Source organism: Chiloscyllium plagiosum, chromosome 21, assembly GCF_004010195.1.
Source record: "Chiloscyllium plagiosum isolate BGI_BamShark_2017 chromosome 21, ASM401019v2, whole genome shotgun sequence".
NCBI lineage: Eukaryota > Metazoa > Chordata > Chondrichthyes > Orectolobiformes > Hemiscylliidae > Chiloscyllium > Chiloscyllium plagiosum.
This window is the reverse complement of record NC_057730.1, coordinates 40,743,954-40,762,067: the sequence shown is the minus strand read 5'-3', so window position 1 is coordinate 40,762,067 and position 18,114 is coordinate 40,743,954. Positions and strand designations below refer to the sequence as shown.

Sequence of the window (18,114 nt, the reverse complement as noted above, 5' to 3'; positions counted from 1 at the left end):
TCTTCTTCTGAGCTGGAAGATGTCGGCTGAAGTCCCATTCCATCAACTTGAGCACAAGCATCTGGACTGACAGTGTATAGATTCATAGAGTGATAAAGCACTGAAACAGACCCTATGGTCCAACAGTGCAGGTATGAGGGAGTGTTGTGTTGTCCAGAGATGTGAGTGCTATTGATGTTCATCTTGAACAACTGTGGTCACATTAGTCAAGGTGGATGTGGTGTCAATCAAGTGGGTTGCTTTGACCTGGATGGTGTCAAGCTTCTTGAGTGTTGTTGAGGCTGCACTCATCCAGACCAGTGGGGAGTATTCCATCACCCTCCTGACTTGTGCCTTGTAGATTCATTTTTTGAATACAGCTATAATCTTTCTCCAAGGAATTTTGCTTGTAGTTATACAATAGTCGTAAATGCATGGACAATCCAGGAGGGTTGGTCACCTCATCCTATTTTATGCATATTGCCAGGGGTAAATGTTGATTATTTTCTGTATCTTCCCCTGCACAGGCTATTCTGCTTTTGAAGAATGAAGGCTTCCATTGCTCTGATTGTTTCCTTACTAGCTGCTATGGCCTCGTCCAAAAGAATTCACTTTAAAAAGCAGACGCTCCAATCTTCATGTGTCCGATGCTGTGGTCCTTTGGAGAAGCCAATGTATCTGTACGGACTGTTGTCTAGCCAAAGGATGGCAAGTGACTATCCCACCTACCCAATTCCTGAGATCAAGCCGAAGATAGACATGACTATACTAAAAGGTAAGGGCTACAAATTTCTTGACTGTTGTTTTTTTGGCAAACAAGTCTGATTTTAGCTCAAAAATGTCATTTGTTCTACATCCATTCTCGTGTCGTGAGCCACACCAGTCACCATTTTATAACGTGGGAGAATGTGAGATTGTGCACTTTGACAGGAAGAATACAAGAGCTGAACATTATTTAATGGAAAAAGACTGAGGAAAGCTATGGAAGAGAGGATTTGGAAGTCCTTGTAAGTGAATCATAAAAAGCTAGCATCCAAATTCAGCCGGTAATAGGGAAGGTAAATGAAATGGTGACTTTATTTCAAAGGGAATGGTGTATTAAAGTGGGGAGATTTTGCACAAGCCACTAGGCAATAGTCAGACCTCAGCTGGAACACTGTGAATAGTTTTGGGTCCATTATCTGTGGAAAGATATATTTGGTATTGGAGGCAGCCCAAAGAAGGTTTACTTGGCTGTCTTATAAGGCGAAATTAAATTGATTGGGGTTGTACGTATTGGATTGGAGAAGAATTAGAAATGACTTTATTGAAACATGCAAGATTCTTAGGGGACCTGACAGAGTAGATGCAGGAAGGTTGTTTCCCCTTGAGGGAGAGTCTAGGGCAAGAGGCCATCACCTCATGATAAGGGGTTGCATATTTAAAACAGAGACATAGAACATTGAACATTGCAGCGCAGTGCAGGCCCTTCGGCCCTTGATGTTGCACTGACCTGTGAAACCAATCTAAAGCCCATCTAACCTACACTATTCCATTATCATCCATATTTTTTTCCAATGACCATTTAAATGCCCTGAATGTTGGCGAGTCCACTACTGCTGCAGGCAGGGCATTCTGAGTAAAGAACCTACTTCTGACATTTGTCCTATATATAATCACCCCTCAATTTAAAGCTATGTCCCCTCATGTTAGCCATCACCACCCAAGGAAAAAGGCTCTCACTGTCCACCCTATATAATCCTCTGATCATCTTGTATGCCTCCATTAAGTCACCTCTTAACCTTCTTCTCTCTTAACGAAAACAGCTCCCAGTCCCTCAGCCTTTCCTCGTAACACCTTCCCCCCAACCCATGCAACATCCTGGTATGGAGGAATTTCTTCTTTCAGAGGATAGTGAATCTGTGGAACTCTTTACCACAGAGGGCTGTTGAGGGTGCATCAATAAATATATTGGTAGAGAGAGGACAAAATTTTAATTGGTAAGGAAATCAAGGGCTAAGGGGAAAAAGTAGGAAAGTGAAGCTGAGGATTCTAAGATGAGACATGATCTAACTGAATTGTGGAACAGGCACAATGGATTAAATGACCTGCTTCTGCTCCTAAACCTTTATGGTCTTATTTTGGAAAAGGTGTTAGTGTGTGCCGGTGGTGTTTCATTGAGGTATCCACTATCATTTTGGAGCTCAATGTTCCAGCTAATACTGTCCCTTAAGAACACATTTCCAGCAGCAGGAAGGACCCTTCAACAACTCTATCTAAAGAGATCAGCAGGGGCTTTTGTTACTGATTGAATTTTACTGCCTATCACTATGATTCTAGCTGTGCTTGGTGGTTTCTTGAACTCCAGTGCAGCATAAGCTCACAGAGTTTTGTCCTGACTTCAACAATATAGCACAAACCATTTGTTTCTGGACATTGATGCCATAACATGCATTACCCGGTGACTGCTGCATGATGGGGAGATAGATTTGGCCAATTTCTGGAAGAGATGGAGGAAGGGGGAGAAGACTCTGATCACAATGACAAGCCCTGTTTATTCAGAGACAATTTGAATCTCAGTGAGCAACAAAGGGAGCTGTCTGCATTTCAGTGAAGCTGTCCTGATGAAATCTGCCAGTACCTGCAGCTAAAACTGGAGCCTCAGAGTGGGATGAGGGTGGCATTGTAGTAACAGTGAGGAGGACCATGATCATGAACTTTAATACTTCTTCCTTTATATTGCACACTGTGGTCTTGTGATTTACAGTGTCTTCCAGATTTCCTTCACTGTTGCTTAAGGAACATCATTTAAAACCTCATAATCCAAGTCAGCTGAATAGATCTCTGCTCTCTTAGCAGACAGAGTGAGTGGAAAGAACAACAGCTTTGTGAGAATCGCAGGCTGCTTCACAGCATGTGATACCATATACTGAATGCACATCACCCTGAGTGCTCCACTTGTCAGCTCTGAAAAGTATTGTGACTGAAAGGGATTCCATTCTCTTGACATACACTGGGTAGGTCTGCACTGACGAACAGGGTAGTGTTCAGCATCTTGCTAGTCCCATTCTGTGGCACCCACATTTGAATCAGCACCACAAACCAGAGGGTGGCTACTTGGGAGACAAGAGCAATCCTTTGAGGACGTGTGACTCGAGCACAGAATGCACCCGAATTTGGGGTGGCACATAATCTGAAATCAAACAGATCTATGATGTGCCTCTGCTGTCTGAATTTGATGAAGTCCCGCAGTGCTCAGTAGAACCTGTGTCAAGACATTTGGTGGTCAGTTTCATACTGCACAATCTCACTATCACGAGGACAAAGAGCTTGCCACCCCATACCCAGTATATGGCAGCAGCAGGAAGATAAGCAGGGAGAGGAGGAGGAAGTTAGAGACAATCTGGACAACACTTTCTGCCCAGATTGTCTGTGACTGAATTATCTGAGTACGAAAGCAGTAAATACAATTAACAACACACCCATTCTCCATTTCCCAACAGTTCCATACCTTATTTTCCTGCTGTACCACAGCCATATGATTCCATGAAAGCATTGATCAGAGCGACCACAGCTCAGTACTTGTGGGGGCAAAGCCCCACCTTCAGTTTGAGAATATCATCCATTGTGTTGTCTGGCATTGCCACAAGAGAAAATGAGAAGGGTTTATAACAGAGCTGGAAGCTCAAAACTGGGCATCCAGGAGGATCACCCTCAGCAGCAGTAGCATCCTGACCTACCGTAACCGCCAAACTACCATTACCATTGAAGTGATCAACCCTGTTTCAATGAGTCATGGAGTCATAGAACCATACAACACGGAAACAGACCCTTTGGTCCAACACCGTGCCAATCAGGTATCCAAACTTAACTAGTTCTGTTTGCCTGCATTTGGTCCATATCCTTTTATACCTTTCCTACTTCTGTACCTGTCCAAATGTCTTTTAAATGTTGTCATTGTACCTGCCTCTACCACTTCCTCTGGCAGTTCATTCCCTACACCCACCACCCCTGGGTTGAAAAGGTTCCTTTTAAACCTTTTCCCTCTCAACTTAAGCTGACGTCCTCTAATTTTGGACTCCCCTACTCTTGGCTATTCACCTCATCTATGCCCCTCATGATTTTATAAAACTCTGTAAAGAAGAACATGTTAGGAGGAGTACCAGGCATATCAAAAAAGGAGGTGCCAACCTGATTAAGTTACAACATAGAGCTACACGTATGTTCAACAGTGAAAGCAGTATGCAACAGAATTTAGCAAACTCACAACCAACAGATCAGATCAATGCCTGCAATCCTGCTGCCTTCATCTGTGAATAGTCATGAACAATGAAATAGTTAAACCAAGGAGGAGGCTCCACACAATACATTCTCCATGGGGTAGCTCAGCACATCCTTATAAAAATAAGACAATGCTGAAGCCTTTACAACCATCTTCAGCCAGAAGAGCTGATGAAAAATCCACTTCTGCCTCCTCCTCCTGTCCACGACATCACAGACACCAATCTTCAAACATTTTGATTTGCTTCATGTTGATATCAAACAATAAAGCTGAAAAAACTGGATAAAGAAAAGGCCTTAAGCCTTGACAACATTGAGGTTGTGCTACTGAAGACTTTAGATCCAGAATTAGCCCTCCATACCCTGGTTGTTCAGTGAAGCTACTACACCGAGATCAATGTGGAAAATTACCCAGGTGTGTCCTGTTAATAAAAATTAGGTCAAATCCATTCCTATTAATGACTGAACCATCAGAAGAAAGTGAGGACTGCAGATGCTGGAGATCAGAGTCAGAAAGTGTGGCACTGGAAAACCAGAGCTGGTCAAGCAGCATCCGAAGAGCAGGAAAGTCGACTTTTCGAGTAAAATATCTTCATCAGGAATGTCATCAGGCTGTGCTTTTCCAGCACCACACTTTTTGAGAACTGACCCATCAGTCTACTTTCAGTCAACAGCAAAGTGGTGGAAAGTGGTCTTCGACTGCACTATCAAGTAGTATTTTAAAAGCAACAGCTTGCTCAGCTGAGGCCTGGTTTGGGTTCTACTGTTGTTTTTGGTTCTAGCTTCATTTCGGCTTGGGTCAAAATATGAACCAAACAACTGAATTCCAGTTATTGTCACTTCATGGCAGCATGTGACCAAGTGTGGCCTCACAAAACCAAGGGCATCGGAAATCAGAAGCTAAACACTCTACTGGTTGGAGTCATACCCAGCACAAAAGGAGATGGTTGTGGCTATTGGAGAACAATACACATTGTCACAGGCCCTTTGGCCCACGAAGCCTTCATCAATTCCTAATCTTTCTTTAGATCTGCCTCTTATTGCCCACACGTGGTTTCTGTCACTCTGTTTACCTTCTGTTCATGTGTGTATCAAGATATGCCTGCTTCCACCACCTCCATTGGCAGTGCATTCCAGACATCCACCACCCTTTGTGTGAAAAGCTTTCCCTGCACTTCTCCCCTAAACCTTTCCCCTCTCACCTTGAACCTGTGCCCTCTTGTAGTTGACCTTTCCACCCTGGGAAAAAAATTCTCTGACTGTCCGTCCTATCTATGCCTCTCATAATTTTGTAGACCTTTATCAGGTCGCCCCTCAACCTCTGTCTTTCTAGTGAAAACAATTCGAGTTTATCCAAGCTCTCCTCATGACCAAAACCCTTCAGAACTTCAATGACTTTCCAGCATCCTGGATCAAATTGTGCAATCCAGGCAAAACTTTGGATGAGTTTTGTTGTCCAATTTTCAGATGGTGAGGATAGGCTTTTCTCTACTTCCAGTATGGGGTCAGCACACGTAGCTGATCTGGTAAGTCACAATTAAATATAGTGGCAGGAGCACATTGCAGAGCATGAAAACCACTTTGGACTAGCTGGTCTGTTTCCCTGCTATGGTTCAATGTAATTCCATGTAATATTCACATCTCCTGAAAAAAATGCTAACGCAAATTGAACATTATTCTCTTTATACAGGCTCCAAAGGAGAGAAGGGGGAGAGAGGAATGCCAGGCAAAATAGGAAAAGCAGGTCCCAATGGTTCCATTGGTCTTACTGGCATCAAGGGGGACAAAGGACAAGCAGGCATTCCGGGTCATAACAGCAAGCAACATTATGCAGCATTCTCGGTTGGTCGCAGGAAGGGGATCCAGAGCAAAGAGCTTCAACCACAGTTGATCTTTGACACAGAGTTTGTCAACCTCCACCACCATTTCAACATGTTCACTGGCAGGTTCTACTGCTACATACCAGGGGTTTACTTCTTCAACCTCAACGTGCACACCTGGAACTTTAAGGAAACCTACCTTCACCTCATGCGCAATGATGAGGAGGTGGTGATCTTGTATGCTCAACCCAGTGACCGCAGCATCATGCAGAGTCAGAGTGTGATGCTGGATCTAAGTGAGAATGATGAGGTATGGGTGCGCCTTTACCAGGAGAACAGGGAAAACGCTATTTACAGTGGCGCAGGCGATATCTACATCACATTCAATGGCTATTTAATCAAGGCAGCAGTAGAGTCAGGTTAGAAGGGGCAGCCAGCAATGCACTGTTCCATCATTCAAACTAAATTATGGTGAAAAGCATGACATCGTGAGGACAGGTTCGATAGATGAGACTGTATTCATTTGAGGAAGATTAAAGGGTGATCTAATTGAAGTGTTCAAGATGATTAAAGGAGGTGATAGGAAGTTAGAGAGAAGCAAATTCCTTTGGTGGAAGAGTCCAAAACAAAGTAAGTGTAACTTTAATGTTAGGATTAGGCCATTCAGGGGTAAGGTTTGTGAAGCTCTTTTCCCATGAGGATCTGTCAGTCTCAGTCTTGAACATTTTAACTGACTTCCAGAATTTACTGGTTTTTGGAGGAAAGGATTCCAGATTTCCATGACCTTTTTCAATAAAAGTGCTTCCTTGTTTATAACCTGAATACCTAACTCTAATTTTACCTAGCCAGCATTTTGAACCTTACTGTGTTCAGGCAGTGCTCATAATCTGGGTTCTGGCAAAGGTCATGGAGCTGATTCATTCACTCTTTTTCTCATTCTGCTGAAGCTTCCTGACCTGCTGAGCATTTCCAACTTTCGCTTTAGATTTTGAGTATCTGCAGTGTTTTGAATTTCTTTTAGTTCATGTGACCTTTCTTTGTCCCCCTTTGTCTCTCTACTTCCCCCAAACAAGATTTCAGAGTATTGATTGACTGTAGGAAATTGCGGATACATGAACATTTGAAAACAAGAATAAACCTTTCAAATTAGGGTGTTTCATCAAGAGGCAATATAGGTAGGTCAGTAAGCAGGGGTTGCTGAGTGAATGGAACTTAGTCCGCAGTGCTATGCATGTCCTCAAGCTGGATTCCAGTGGATAAGTCAGTGATATTGTCACTGAATCCACTTATATAATTAGAAAATGACTAATTTAAATAGCTGCCCATTGAAGTGGTGGATCATACCTAACTCACTATCCAGTATGACACACATTTATATTCTTATATACATGTTACTTTGCCTATTATAAAAGAGGACCATGTGTGTTTTTCTTTGACAATCAGTAGCCTGTTAATAGCTCCAGGGAAGTTTCACTTTCTCTGGTCTTTATGTTCATATGTTATTATTGTGACACTACTGCAAAGAGAAGAATTATAGTAATTAAGCTACTCAGATTTCAGAAGCAGCTTTGTTATTGTAATACAGTACTAAGTCTGTACAACAGGATAAATATTTCAAAGCCACTCAATTAAAAGCAAAGATTTTAAATTTTTTACTGTTTATCTATCCTAATTTTATTCATTAACTTTGCATTAGACTGTGTCAAAAGAAAAATCAATGAGATTTTAAACTGAGGCCTTGACTGCCCAGGCTGAGGTGCACCTGAATACTCCCATGGCATTGTTTTGAAGGAGAACAGGGAAATATTCCCTGATGTCCAAGATACCACTTAGCCTTCCATTTACACTTAATGTGCTTTTTGTTTTCTAAATTATCCTGTTGTGATCATCATAGGAGCTTGCTATGCATGAACTGGCTGCCGCCTTTCCTACATTACAACACTGACTGCTTCAAAAGTTCTTCAGTGGCTATAAAGCATGTGGGATCACCTGAGCTCCTATGAGCGACTAAATTTATAAGTATTCTCTGCTTGTCATTCACCATGAAGTAATGTGAGCTCCTTTAACTTAATTTATTTTGCTGTGCTCCCATGTTTCAATTTGCCTGCTATTTTACCTAGAAAATAGAAAGGCCCTACAATCTAGGTAATTGTAATTTGTTTCATAGAAGCCATATATTGTCCATATCCAAATTTAGGTCATCACTAAATTTCCCTGTAGGTTTAATCTCATTACTAACACAAGGGATACCACAACACATTTTTCACCATTTCAAAAGCCTTCTGTCCTTGAATCAATTACATGCAATATATGTCTCCTGTATCCCTTTGATCCAAGGGTTTCATTTTGTTAACATGCTTATGATATGGTATTTAACAAGTATTATAGACATGATTTTGTCATTCTTTGTCATTTAAAAATGTTACAGAATAGGAAGGACAGCCAATGTGTAAAGATAAAATTTTATTCCTGATGAAGGGCTTTTGCCCGAAACGTCGATTTCGAAGCTCCTCGGATGCTGCCTGAATTGCTGTGCTCTTCCAGCATCACTGCTCCAGAATCTGGTTTCCAGCATCTGCAGTCATTGTTTTTACCTCGTTGATTTTAACCCTACTGCGAATCCTCTTGCAACGATGCCTGCCTTGAAGAAGTTTTCCTCCTCTCTCTACAAGAATCTCAGGGAGTCTCTCTCCCACTGCAACTCCCAGGTCATTTCCTCTGCCCTGAAAGCTTTTATTCCTGATGAAGGTCTTTTGCCCGAAACGTCGATTTCGAAGCTCCTCGGATGCTGCCTGAATTGCTGTGCTCTTCCAGCACCACTGATCCAGAATGTGTAAAGATACTCTACGGAAATCCTCAGAATAACCTCAGACTTAGGTGAGTAAAGCCACTGCAGAGTAAATGAAGTTAACAAGCAATGCTGATTATTGGATTGGTGAAGACACTGGCCATGAATAAAACATGGAATTGTGCAATCACTGATGTAATATTTTGAGCAAAATAGTGTCGACATATACTGTATAAACCTCTGTGTTAGGAAATAATAGAATAAGTGAGACCTCCAATTTCCTTTGTTGTTCAACTAAAGTTTTTGGTGTTAAATGAAGGAGATCTAGCTACTAAACCAAATTGGACAGTAGGGAGGTTATATTCTTTTTCAGCACATTAGCTGTTGTATTTGAATCTTCTTAAGTTAGATTAAACAACAAATCATAATTTTAAAGCAAAACTATTTGAACAAAAACTTGCATTTCTGGAGCATCTGTAATCTGGTAAAATAGTCCAAAGTATTGAATTGAATTGAATTGAATTGAATTGAATTTATTGTCATGTGTACCGAGGCATAGTGAAAAGCTTTGTTTAGTGAGCAATACAAGTAGGTCACATAGTTAAGTAACATAGATAAGTAAATAATAGGTAAACAACTACAAAAACAAAAACACAGGTCCAGACGAATATTAAGAGTTTGTGAGTCCATTTAGTATTCTAACAACAGTAGGGTAGAAACTGTTACGAAACAGGCTGGTGCGTGTGTCCAGGCTTCTGTACCTTCTCCCTGATGGTAGAGGTTTTAGAAAAACATTGCCAGGGTGGGATGGATCTTTGAGAATGCTGGTGGCATTTCCTTGACAGGGCCTGGTAGATGGATTCTGCAGATGGGAAGTTGGCCTTTGTGATTGTTCGGCCGAGTTCACCACTCTCTGTAACCATCTCCGATCTTGAATGGTACAGTTGCCATACCAGATTGTGATACATCCAGACAGAATGCTCTCAATGGCGCACCTATAAAAGTTGGCAAGGGTATTCCCTGTCATGCCAAATTTCCTCAGTTGCCTGAGGAAGAAGAGCCATTGTTAGGCCTTTGTAACCAGTGCGTCCATATGAAGAGTCCAAGAAAGCTTGTTGTGGATGACCACTCCGAGGAACTTGACAGTCTCACACTTGTTCCACCTCTGTGCTGTTAATGTTTAGGGGGGCATGAGTAACATCCTGCTGAAAGTCAATAATGAGTTCCTTGGTTTTGCTGGCATTGAGAGCTAGGTTGTTCTCAGTGCACCATTTTTCCAGGTCTTTCACATTCCACCTATAGTCTGTTTCATCGCCATTTGAGATTTGACCAACTATGGTGGTGTCATCAGTGAACTTGTAAATGGCATTAGTCTGGTATTTGGTGACCCAGTAATGGGTATAGAGTGAGTACAGTAGGGACTGAGTACGCATCCCTGGGGGTGCTCCAGTGTTGAGTGTTAGTGAGAATGAAATATTGTTCGCAATCTTCACTGATTGTGGCCTGTGGGTCAAGAAACTGAGGATCCAGTTGCAGAGGGTGGGGCTTAGTCCGAGATCACTAAGTTTAATAATCAGTCTCGAGGGGATAATAGTTTTGAAGGCTGAACTGTAGTCAATGAGTAGGATTCTTATGTAGCTGTTCTTGGTGTCAAAATGTTCTAGAGAGGAGTGAAGTACTTCAAAGGAGCATAATCAGACATAATTGATAGTAGGCCAGACTTATAGTAATGGTTTTGTATGAATTGTTGATCTGGACCTTTTGTACTGATAGTTATATGAGTGATGAACTGCAGAATAATGTGCTTTGGCACTGTGCAAAAAGATGACTAATCACTGTACTCACATTTCCTATTGTATAATCACATTTCTTCACAGTAGCCTAGAGTTATAAAACCACATGGCTTCACAAATCACATTGAATCCTAAGATATAGTGCAACCACAACAGTATAATCCTGTCAAAGTACTTGCATGTACAGCATGCAAATATAATATGAGAGCTCTATCTCACTCATGGAATGGACCACTGCTGCAGATGCATGGAAGCATTCAATCTGCATGGTTGCTCTTCTCCTCTGAGATGATGGACAATTAATACTCATCCCAACAGCATTAAGACATTTTTATTCGTGATTCATTGAAATTTATTTTCATAAAATTCATACAGTAAACTGTATGTTCTTAATCTTTTGCATCCTGATTTTTTTTGAAGAATTAAAAATGTGGGAAGTTTCCCATTTCCTACAAATAAATTCCTTTCCTTAGAATATATATTTTCCTAATCTAGTAAGACACTCAAAAATGTTGTACGAATTCAGACTTTTTATCTTGTGTGCACTGGGAAAGAACATAAGAAGAAGAGCAGGTCATCAGCCCTTCAAACCATTCCCTATTCATCAGCTACCATTCGCAACAAGGGTTGATTCATGTCAGGGATAGATAAGATTGGGATTCAATTTTGACAGTCGTCAAAAGATGGAAGTACGTGAAGAAGTATGCAAGTTTTAAGTTCTTGGAAGATTGCGTATTTTACTCCACTTAAACCCTGCATGCACTAGTATGAAATGCTCCTCTGTTATTGAGGTGGTAACCTTGGTGTTGTGCATGACTTATGAAATGTTGCAGGAGTCTAAGATCTTTTGAAGATTACTGTATGATGAATATTCTATTGACTATTTACCCTGTTAGACTTAACATAAGGTGCACATGGTAGTATCCCCTGATTTAGCTTACCTTTTACGTATTTGAGCATTAGCCCTTTACTCCACATCTTCCCTGCAAGCTCTGTCCTTATATCCAATATGTACAGATCCTAACTCCCTACCCAAATAGAGCATTTAGTGTGACCTCCCAATTAAAAAGTGTAAACAATGTCAACTCACTACAATTGGATTGAGACTGCCCTGGTTTTATGTATGACTTGTGCAGTTGGCGGAAAGAGGTAACTCTCACCCATGGGTCAATGCTGCATTTAACCTCAGGCGAAAGTATTGAGTTCCAAATCAGTGTAACTGCAAGGCTTTGCCACTCCTTCTGCCTTCTTTGCACAGTCTCCTCCACAGTTTCCATCTGTCTTATCACCATCTCTAGGCAAGATAAAAGGCTGAGCTACTACAATAAAGTCCTTATTTATTTTAATCCTCATTAGCATCAAATATATTAACCTTGGTCCTTCCAAAACCACACAGCATTGTGTTAAATGGCAAACCAAAACTGATGGGCAAAATGTCATCATCTTCATCAGACTGCCTCACCTGCTCTCAGAATAAAAGGTGGTAATTAGCTGGTGGGATGGGTGGGGTTGATGTTCTCCCAATTATTCCTCTTTTACAGAACTTGGCTGAAATCCATTTGATCTCTTCTCAAACATCCAGGGATTCATGCCCCTGAATTGTACCCGACAGCCTTGATTATCCCAGCAGAGCATAGTCACCAGAGGTTTTATCAGTTGGGAGGCAATGGCACTGAGAATCCTCTCATTGACTATGGATCCTTTGAAGTCTCGTGGTGTCATGTTAACCATGGGCAAGGAAACCTCCTTCTGCTCTGCCGCATCTGATGAATGAGTCCTTCTCCATGTTTAACATCTCTTGAAATAGGATAGACTCAGAACAAATCCAGCAACTCAAATTGGGCTTGAGTGGTGTTGCGGGTCATCAACAATTATGGAGCCAGTATCTCATGGTGTATACATATCCCATTCTTCTAATACCAAAAAGGTCTTGTGACACAGTGTTAATGTCCCTACCTCTGGTCCAGAATGTTTGAGTTCCATGTCCACCTCAGGATGTGATGACCATGGAGTTGCATCATGCCGTCTCTGAAGAGGTAGATAAAATAATTCTACGCATACATTCTTGTCAGGGTATTCTGTTTGCTTCGGCGAGGACTGTGTTTGAGCATGACATGTGCAGCACCAGATATGACTAAAAAGTGGACGCCAACTTGGTGAAGCTATCACACAGGTCTACATGTATGCCATACAATGGATGATGGACAGAGATAAATAATCCTCCACCATGAGGCAGATGTAAGTCCTGCATGCCTACTGGTCATGATAGGTAACAATCTCCCTTGTTATCAAGGTAGCACTTGACCAAGTATGGCATTAGGTAGTTCTAATAAAACTGATGTCGAAGGGAATTAGACAAAATACTCCATTGCCTGCAATCACACACGACACAAAAGAACATGGTTGTGGTTAATGGAGGCCTCCAGATATTAAAACAGGAGCTCTTTGAGGTAGTGTCCTAGGCCCAACCATCTTCAGCAGCCTCACCTGTGGCTATCTGTCCTGCATAATATCAGACGTGAGGATGATTGCTGATGATTGCAGTGTGTTCAGCACCATTTGCATCTCCTCAGATACTGGAATAGTCCATGTCTGCATGCAGCATGACAGAATACAGGTTTGGGATGATAAGTGACAAATAATATTCAGACCACAGAAATGTCACATATTGCCAACAATTGCAAATGTAATAATCTCTCCTTGACATTCAATGGCATTACCATCACTGAATTTTCCATCATCAGTGTCCTGAGAAGTTATCAATGACTAGAAGCCGAACTGCAGTAGACATATATTATGGCTATAAGAACAGGTCAGAGATTTGGAATTTTGCACAAATTAGTCCCTCTCCTGCTCATCAAAACCTGTCAACTCCTACAAGTCAGGCTTGTGTTAGAATACTCTCCACTTCTCTGATGGGTGCTGCTCTAAAAAGGCTCAACACAATAAACATGAAAGAAGCCTGATGGAATCTGACCCACCCTAAATATTAATTAAACATATACCACTGATGTGTAGTGACAGCACTGTGTTTCATATACAAGATGCAGTGAAGCAATGTGCCAAAATGCTTTCAGAAATACTTTGCAAACCTTCAACTTCTGCTCCTTAGAAAGCCTAGGGCAGCAGATACCTGCAACAGCATTAGAACACCATCAAGTCCAAATTTCCCTCCATACTCAGAATCCTGACTTGGAATTATATCATTGTTTGTTTACTGTTGCAGAATCAAAAACCTGGAACCCCCTCCCTAACAATACTGTCGATGTATCTACACCTCATGAACTACAGTGGCTCGAAATAATAGCTCACTAATTTCCAAGGGCAATTAAGAATGGCAAATGAATTCTAGCTCTATCGGTGATTCTCCCAAGTAAAATAATTTTATCATTTATTACTTTTCTGACCCTTTTAAAGAAATATCCAATATAATCCATTCAAGGAATTATAAAATCATTGATTGACCATGATATAGAGGGAGGCAATTTAATTCATTATGGCATTTCCTGCTTTTTTGACAGAGCCATTCAGTCAGTTCCATTCCCCAAGAAATAAATTTGTTCCCTTTAAAGTGTTCATCTAATTCTCTTTTGAAGGTTATTATTTCATTTCCTCCATTGTTCTCAGGCATTGCAACTAGGTCACAACAATACACTGAATAAAAGAAATTCTCCTTCTTTTGTCTTTGATTCTTTTATCAATTCCAAGCCTCTGGTTGCTTCACCCATTTGTCTCTGGAGATAGTTTCTCCTCCTTTGGTGAAATGATTTGAGCACGTCCATCAAATCTTGCCCTAACAAGCTGTAGTGCTCTAAAGGGAACAATACTAGTTTCTCTAGCTGGGGTAGGGGTTAGCCTTTATGCAAACTTTGCTAAACAGGCTCCAGACTTCAGGCCCAGAAGAACAGGAGTGAGACACTTAGCTTCCCCAACAACAGGGGGAAACTAACAAGCAGTTGAGCTTCCGACAAATGAGATGATTTTCCACTATGAAACTGCTCACTTCCAGTTTGGGAGTTTCTATCCTTGAATTTAAGTGGATTAGGAGTCAGACGTCGAGGCTACAAAATTTCACAACATAATCTACAAATACTCAGGGAGGGGATATTTCTTCACAGTGCCACTTTCACTGAAAACATGGGCAGTTAAAGATTCTTTCGTTGGATTAAACTGGATGAGATTCTAAACCACGTAATCAATAAATTGCCTCCTTAAAACACACATTGAACAACTGATGAAATCTAGACATGCAGCTATGTGCTGAATTGAATGCACAAAATTCCAGCTGACATGGAAAAGAAGTGAAATCACAAGATCACTGAAGGTTAAATGTCTAACTGATAATTCATCACCATTGCACATCTCCCCCTGTCTGTGTCACTCACAACTTCTCTGTTTCCCCTGCTGCTACAAGTGATTGAATTGAGCTAACTGCTAAGCTTTATTTCCCACACTGGCTTGAGTAAATGTAGCTGTGTGCACACATGCTGCACTCACTAGCATCCTGGTGCTACCTGTTGTGAATGTTAGTAAGGAGTGAATCAGAATGATTCCTCACTAACATTAACAAGACGCTAACTGCAGCTTCAAAAGGCTTTCAGATCTCACTTTGCACAATTGCAGTTATGAAATTGGATCAGAATTTCTCAGCTGGTTCCGAATTCATTTTTGAATGACACTTTATGTCTTTGTTTTACTGCTTAATGTTTGTTAATGCAACACTTTTGACAAAAAAAACTATAAAATAGTAGCACTGTAGTATCTGATTGCTGGAGGACCAGAAATTGCATGGGCAGTGATGATGCTTTGTAGCTTTAGATTATTAATTTGAAGAAAACTTCAACAATTTATATGTCTTTTATTAATCTTGACTCTCCCTTGTGCCAGCTTTGCTATCTACCAAATCCTCGTGTTGAAAGGCAATAATATTTGAGATGAACAGCTATTGTAATAGGGAGAAATGCAAATCAGATAGGTTTTTTCTCAAAAAGTAACACTCTGGGATGCACAGTTTGAGTAATTTGAGACAGGAAGTGTGCAAGTGTAGCATGCTTAGGGTGGGGTGGTTGTAGAGGTGGGTGTGGATAAAGGTGCCTTTGCATCTGTGGTGCTTGAAGCTCTCCACTGCCACTGGGAGTTTTTCCCATCTCACGTCTGGCTCTGTTGTAGACTGACTGATAGAGACTGATTGCTAATGATAGTCAATAATTCCATTATAATTATATTATGTGACCACCTAGGGTGATGGAGGTAAATGAGATGGTCCTTCATCTTTTATCATTCATCACTTGTTATGTGATTATGAAAGCAGTGTATTGGCATATTCACTGGGTGTTTCTCTCTGATTATGATGGGCAAGGCTGCTTGTTCCATATTTCAGATATCAAGATCATTTATATGCTTTGCACACTAAACCTGTCATTGACTCATTAACTCTCCAAGGACTAATACAATGATTCCTGAACATAACTGGGTTACAATGTCTTCTTCCCCGTGCATTGCATCCATTTCTTTGTTTCTTTTAGTAACTTTCCCCCTCATTCGCTCTTAGTCCATTGACTTTCTTTACCTTGCTGTTTTCTGTCTGTAACTTGACTCTCATTCCATTTGTACCATTACCACTTAGTCTGCTTTTTTCATTCTTTCCATTGTTCAGACATGAGCCATTGGGAGTAACGTTCCTAGATGTGACACCGATGTTGCTCTTTATCAGATTGATGTTCCAGTGGTTCACAGCAGAAATATAGGTTAAGGTCCTCAGTGAACATGAACAGTCTGTTTATGTCACTCATCACCAAATCTGTGATTGCATCAATTTTTGGACCAAAGTATTAAACAATCTAGTAACTCAAGCTTATGCTGGTCTAAGTAACAAGATATTACTAGTACATCACGATTAAGCTTCTCAATCATTCTGCCAGTTTAAGTAGAATTAGCACAGGCATTACAGGCATAATGGACATGGTGTAGTATTGTTCTGTTCTATCCTATGAAGTGATGTAAATGTATCATCCAGGGCCATCTACTGTGCATGTACTCAGTTGGAAATTAAAGTAGACTTTCATTGATATGGCACATATTACAACCAGAGCACATTCCAAAGTGGAATGCCAATGAAGTATCTTTTGAAATTAGACCACTATAATGTAACAAACACAGTAGTCAGTTTGAGTATTGAGAGGCAGAACCTGTTAAATGCATTCCCTAAAAATGTGCTGTAAGAATCCCAGATTTGGAAATTCTTGAAGACATGATTTCAAAATGTGGAAGATTAGGAATAGACAGGGTACTGAGCAGTTCTGCTTTTTTTCCCAGAGAGTACTGGGCACCTGGAATGTGGCTATGGTCAGTTCTCATTCCTTGTCTTCTGCCTGAGGCAAAAGGTAAGTACTGATGGTGCATGGGCCATCGCCTGAAGCATTTCTGATCATTCACAGGGTTCACAGAGGAAGTTTCAAGAGTTTGATTTCCCTTGTTAACCTTGAATTTTATCTCTGGTGAGGAACAGTAGGGGAGTAGGTGCGGAGGAAGGGAAGACATGTGTAGTCATGATGCTCTGACCATCATGGCGTATGTGGCCAGGCTTGACAGACCAGCTGTTCTTTTGATGCTTGTCAATTTAACAGATTTGAAGATGTTGACTTTATTCATATGGAATAATTAAAGTAAATACAATCTCTTTAGCGATAGTACAGATGAATGAAAAACTCCTATGTTAGTCTGCTTGTTGTGATGGAGTTACATCCCCTGAATGTTCTTGGTACCCTATCCTCATGCCTTGATCATGAGATCTCTCTTCAAGTTTGTATCCTGTTTCTACCCCGACTGTTCCTTGAGCCCTACCAGTGACTCCCATATCACATGATTCTCATTTAATTATCTCATGAAAATCCACTTTTGTTATTGTTCAACCTTTCCTGAGGATTGTCTGCAGCTTTTAGTTTCACCACATTCCCTGCTTCCTTTGATCAGTAGCCCTCCTGTTATGTTTAACTAATTAGTAGTCCATACAATATGATCCAACAGGTGATGGCTTACCAATTCACATCTTCCATGCTGTTGCACCCAAAATATAATAACATCCTCCCACAAGATAGAGTCATAGAGTCATAGAGATGTACAGCATGGAAACAGACCCTTCGGTCCAACCTGCCCATGCTGACCAGATATCCCAACCCAATCTAGTCCCACCTGCCAGCATCCGGCCCATATCCCTCCAAACCCTTCCTATTCATATACCCATCCAAATGCCTCTTAAATGTTGCAATTGTACCAGCCTCCTACACATTCTCTGGCAGCTCATTCCATACACGTACTACCCTCTGCGTGAAAAGGTTGCCCCTTAGGTCTCTTTTATATCTTTCCCCTCTCACCCTAAACCTATGCCATCTAGTTCTGGACTCCCCAACCCCAGGGAAAAGACTTTGTCTATTTACTCTACCCATGCCCCTCATAATTTTGTAAACCTTTATAA

The 18,114-nt window shown here is 41.1% G+C and overlaps 1 protein-coding gene across 4 annotated transcripts in view; it reads left to right on the top strand.

Annotated features, from left to right (window-relative positions):
- Positions 1–7,711, top strand: part of LOC122560400 (complement C1q tumor necrosis factor-related protein 1-like) — a 50,607-nt gene extending 42,896 nt beyond the window's left edge. For all 4 annotated transcript variants that reach the window (XM_043711033.1, XM_043711032.1, XM_043711031.1 and 1 more), the window contains exons 2-3: positions 507–754; positions 5,930–7,711. In XM_043711033.1, the coding sequence (XP_043566968.1) occupies positions 526–754; positions 5,930–6,483 (783 nt within the window). In that variant the 5' untranslated portion in view covers positions 507–525 and the 3' untranslated portion in view covers positions 6,484–7,711. The remainder of the gene's footprint in view (positions 1–506; positions 755–5,929) is intronic.
- Positions 7,712–18,114: the final 10,403 nt, after the last annotated feature.